Here is a 5,357-nt window from a genome sequence, read left to right on the forward strand (position 1 = left end):
GTTTAATACCTGTTGATCCACTAATCCTATCAATACGTGCAAATAATTGATGCTTAATGCAGTTTCTCATATTTTCATGGTCATCAGATATGACCTGTTTGGAAGTTCAGACGCTCCGTAGTGAACATGGAAACACCATCATCTTCTACAACATTGATTCACCGGTGAAACCCATGAAGTTTGCTAAATGACAATGGATGGAGACATTTGTTTTTACATTCAATTATTGATATTTTTGCTTTAAAAAAAAGTCACTCTTTCTTCATTTTTTCTCTGTTTCTGATATAGTCACCTTTGAATGTACAGTGAGTTTTCATTAATATCTACATGATCAGTGAATTAAATATAGGAAAGTGCATGATTTCTACTGAAAAATGTAAAATACAGAGGATAATATTATGGTAAATAGTGATAAATCACTTTAGAAAAAAAAAGTTAAATATGGAGAAAACTTCATATGGGAGCTGCCACAAAAGTAGCACTGGGTCTTTATGATTTAAAAAAAAAAAAAAAAAAAAGTCAGACATTCTTTGTTCTATCCTGAAAAAATTTTCCACCTTTTAACATTTTAATTGAGACAGGAACAATAGAGTTAAAACATTCTATATTGACATAATAGCTTATTTACATCTTATAGAAAACTGATTTTTTCCAAATAAGCAGAGTGTGTTTACATGAGACAACGAGGGGCAAGTTACCATTCTAATGGCATCTATAACCTTTTTAGTCTTTTTGTTTTATCTGATTATTAACATCTATTCACACAGCTGATATCAATTCACACACTTGAATGAATATCATACTATACTATGGAACATCATATCAGGCCAATAAACAACATATACAAATCTGATGTCTATTGGCCTGGTTATATTCTTAGTTAACTTTGCGTCATAAAACTTGCATATTCTCAGTGTATTTGCATATTCACTACATATTACAGGTCGTAGAATATGACTTGTTTTACTATGTCCTTCAACTTTTGGTAAAAAAGCAGGTTTTCTACAGCTTACGATCAAGTTAAGCAGATATACTATATAACTAAAAGTACTCATCTGAATCATGAAGGTGCTGTTAATAAAAAATAAAAATAAAAATAAAAAATCTGGGAAATTCAGTCGGTCAGTAAAGAACTGTTTCTAAATGATATTTAAGTAATATTTGATACCTTTCATAACTTTCGTGCTAACATTAAGTTACAGTGGGAAAAAGACCTCCAGGTATTTCTCATCACAGAAGGAGAAAGATTTTAATGCACTCCAATTTCCTATCAAACTGTGAGGTACAATTTAAAAAATATATTTTGATCATATTTAACCAGATGAAAGAAAATGCATCAGTGTTAGACAGACTCACACTGGTGTGGATGAACTGACTCATGGAGCATTTGGACTAAATGGATGAAACAACTATAACTCTACAAAAGATGAACAGTGGTTGTAAACGTCACTGGACTTGGATTAAACCATTATGAACTCATCTCATCTGAATTAACAGAGGATGTTCTATCACTGATTTAAGATACCAGTCTGGAATGAAATTCAGTAACATGTTTTTATTTGGTTGGTATAGGCCTGTAAAATATCGATTGTAAATAATGGAAAACAGGTCGACTCTGCGCCCTATGGTCTCTTAGAATTTCATTGCATAGTTTTATGTTCTATGTATGTGTATTGTTTAAATTTTAGATGTTATGTCTTTTTTGTCGTGTCTTCTTAAATTTAATTAAAATGAAAGAAAAAAAAAAACAGGTTACACTTTCAGTGTATTACAAGTAGTGTATTTTCTTTGAAGATATTTCCCCAAGTCTCTTTCTTAACAAATAGCAATACATAGAAGGTAGTTAAACTTCTGCATTTGTGATTCTTTATGTAATGAAAAAGGGAGGTTTTGTCTCAATGTTTGAGGTAACCTACAGGATAAAAATACTCATCAGTTCCATGTAAACTTTCATTTTATATCACTGCCCTGAAATGTGTAAATACAATCAGAAGTGTTTATTTATAGTATTGTACAGGAAGCTATTTTAGAGGTAGTTTTTTTAACAAGTGTCTTTTAGAGTATATATACTAACCTTAATGTCAACCTGGCTACTAATCCACTGTTGTGTTTTGGTTTGTTTGTTTTTCGTCTTCTTGTGCTGTATGCAAAGCTGCTGAATACTTCAATTTCCCTTAGGATCAATAAAGTATCTATCTATCTATCTATCTATCTATCTATCTATCTATCTATCTATCTATCTATCTATCTATCTATCTATCTATCTATCTATCTATCTATCTATCTATCTATCTATCTAAACTAGGACGTCAGATCAAAGTACACACTTTATTTGGAATTTTAAGGGAATAATTTCATTAACCCTTTCATGCATGAATTATTTGAATCTTAGTCAAGAATTTTTTCCTGAGTGCTTTAATTCCTCTTTAGGCATGATATATAAAAAAAACCCAAAAACAATGCACTCCATTTTCATGGAGTTACAAAAATGTCCACTCAGCTGGACACCATGTGTTTAATTTTTTTGAAGCAATGAAACGTGTATTTAAAACACAATATCAGAAAGTGACAAACTGTGTAAAAACTATGAAATAAGAACGTTTTTAATGCGGCTAATCTGATGTTTTCTCACATATTAACATCCTCTAATTCTAGTTATTACTCACTTCATGGAGATAATATGCCGGAAAAAAAGCATTATGTGTAAGAAAACTGTTAATTACAGTCTAATAACAATTAGCAATCTATTTACACCCTAATATGTCACTGCAGATCAGGTTTATTAAGAACAGGAAAGTTACAGTAATGGTATAAATTTCAGTTTTAATGGATGGTGCATAACTGTGTTGGCTGATATGGAGCTAAAACAACAAAACCCATGAATATACAAGAGAACAGCTGAAAAAAAAAACTGTCCACTGGAGTGATCACTATACATGAAAGGGTTAAAGCAGATTTTTCTCCCAGGTTTTTTGCTAAGTTTTCATACTAGTATCTCTGTTACTGCAGCTATTTCATTACCTCATCAGTGAAGTGTGTTTTATTACTTTTGATTGAATTTCTTCTTGATCTGTCCTTACCTGAACCTCACGGTGTTATTAGGCTGCCTCCATGCTAGAATGACACTAAAAACTACATCTCCCATGATCCTCTACGATATCAACGTCATCAAGAGTTGTCCAATCATTTACTTTGGAGGCTTTCTTGAGCTACAAAATACGGAAAAAACAACGCACTGACATTTTTAGACAGATATACACCGCATTTCAAGTGGTGTTTAACAACTTTGCATGTTTAAACCTTCCATACAATATTAGGAAAATCAGTCATCAGTACGATTTATTGTGTTATTTCAGTTTTAGTAGTTTGTCGATCTCCGTGAAGTAGCTGGCTGTTAGTGCTAAAACGGTAGCATTAGTTCATGTACATGTATGTAAAGTAAGGTTTACAGATGGAGGTAACTCCCAAAGCAGACAAAGTAAAGTCTGTTTATTCTACACCCGCTCATTCAGCCTCAACAGAAACGAGCCCATGTGAATCCAGACAAGGAAAGGTAATGTGGAGTAAAGACTGTAGTTCAGCTGTGACTTTTAACCCATAAAGACCCAAACATCCACTGGCGACTAAAGTCATTCATTGATATAAAATGTTTAATACCTGTTGATCCACTCATTCTATTTATACATGTGTAAAATCGGTGTAAAATGTAGTTTCTCATATTTTCATGTTCATCAGATTTGACCCATTTAGACATTCAGAGGCTCTGCAGTGAACGTGGAAACACCATCATCTTCTACAACATTGATTCACCAGTAAAACCCATGGAGTTGGATCAATGTCAGTGGATGGAGACACTTATTTTATGTTCAATTAATGATACATTTTGCAGAAAAAAAAAAAATCTTTTTCTTTACTTTTCTGTTTTGGATATAATACTCTTTAACTTTAATCTGATCTTTAATGAAAAGCTACATAATCCGTGCATTAAATATGACAAAATACCTGATTTTCACATAGAAATGCAAAATACAGAGCATAATATTAGAGTAAATCATGATCAATCACTTCAGAAAGGTTAAAAATTGAGAAAATTTCATTTGGGAACTGCCACAGAAGTCACACTGGGTCTTCATGGGTTAATCTGGATTTAACAACTGACCCGAGTGTTTTTATTTAATGCATAATACTGTGTGTCCATCTAAACCAGGGCTGTCAAACATACGGCCAAAGGGATGAATTTACCATGTGCAAAAATTTCACTGAAGATACAGTATTAACAGTCAAGGATGTCAAATGTATTTCAGTTCCAAAATTTTAACAATATTATGCTTGTTACTACATGTAGATCTGCAATGCACATGTATAAATGATAAGTTGTAGCATAATATTGTTAAGATTCACTCATTTTTCTCAAGAAATGTTAGGTTGTGGTTTTTCAGGTTATACATATTCCTTTGTGAAAGGATAGTTTGTAAATGTAAACATTTTATAATTTCATTGGACTTTTTTTGCACTAAAGCAACCAATTATTTATAAGTTATTATGCTATTATTTTACTGGTCCAGCCCGCTTCAGATCAAACTTGGCTGTATGTGGCCCCTGAACTAAAATAGCATAATGCCTCTGATCTCAGCTTTGTACTTTCCTATTTCCTTTTTCTCCTTAGTCTCATCAGAAGCTCAGCGTCTCACTGAGGGAAAGGTTGAAGAGGACAAGACGCTCCTTCACGTCGCCTCTGTCTGTGGCCAAACGCCTCTGTGTGGATGAAGAGGAGGATGAAGGGCAGGTTTCAGCACATACCAAGAAGGAGACTGTTGATAACCTGCCAGTGATCGTACACAGTGTTGACATGAACAGAAATATAGTGAGACCTGGACCCAGTACTGAGCCAAATCACCCTCCCTTACAAGACACACAACGAGACCAACTCAGGAGGGAAGTTAAAGCTAAGATGGAGACTCTACGAAGACTAAAGATGGTTAAAATGTACAGAAGCAAGGTATGGGCTGCTTTCAAATGTCTAAATAGCCTGTGAGGTGATTTATTCTAGTTAACCCTCCTTGTGTCTCTCTCCTTAGAATGATTTGACACAGCTGCAGACCTTGATCAACAAGTGGCGAGGCTGTGCTCAGTCTGCACTGTATGAGCTGCAGTCTCAAGTCCCCATAGAGGGAAGAAAGGCCAGCCTGTCTGAGCTCATTGACCTCTTTGGTCTAGATGACGGTATCCTGCACTTTGACCGCTCAGAGGACGAATTCACTACCTAAATATGCCTTCAAACACACACACATATACAGGACTGTACTGTCAGTAGCCAAAAAAAGTAGATGAATTGAATCACAAGCCCATCACAAATG

General features: G+C 34.1%; 1 protein-coding gene across 1 annotated transcript; it reads left to right on the forward strand.

The window, feature by feature from the left end:
• Nucleotides 1-3,272: 3,272 nt before the first annotated feature.
• sfr1 (SWI5-dependent homologous recombination repair protein 1) lies at nucleotides 3,273-5,300 on the forward strand. Its single transcript, XM_030156664.1, has 3 exons — nucleotides 3,273-3,553; nucleotides 4,667-4,999; nucleotides 5,079-5,300. The coding sequence occupies exons 1-3, from the start codon at nucleotides 3,452-3,454 to the stop codon at nucleotides 5,265-5,267; spliced, it is 624 nt and encodes a 207-aa protein (XP_030012524.1). The 5' UTR covers nucleotides 3,273-3,451; the 3' UTR covers nucleotides 5,268-5,300.
• The last annotated feature ends 57 nt before the right edge of the window (nucleotides 5,301-5,357 follow it).

Source organism: Sphaeramia orbicularis, chromosome 15 (assembly GCF_902148855.1).
Source record: "Sphaeramia orbicularis chromosome 15, fSphaOr1.1, whole genome shotgun sequence".
NCBI lineage: Eukaryota > Metazoa > Chordata > Actinopteri > Kurtiformes > Apogonidae > Sphaeramia > Sphaeramia orbicularis.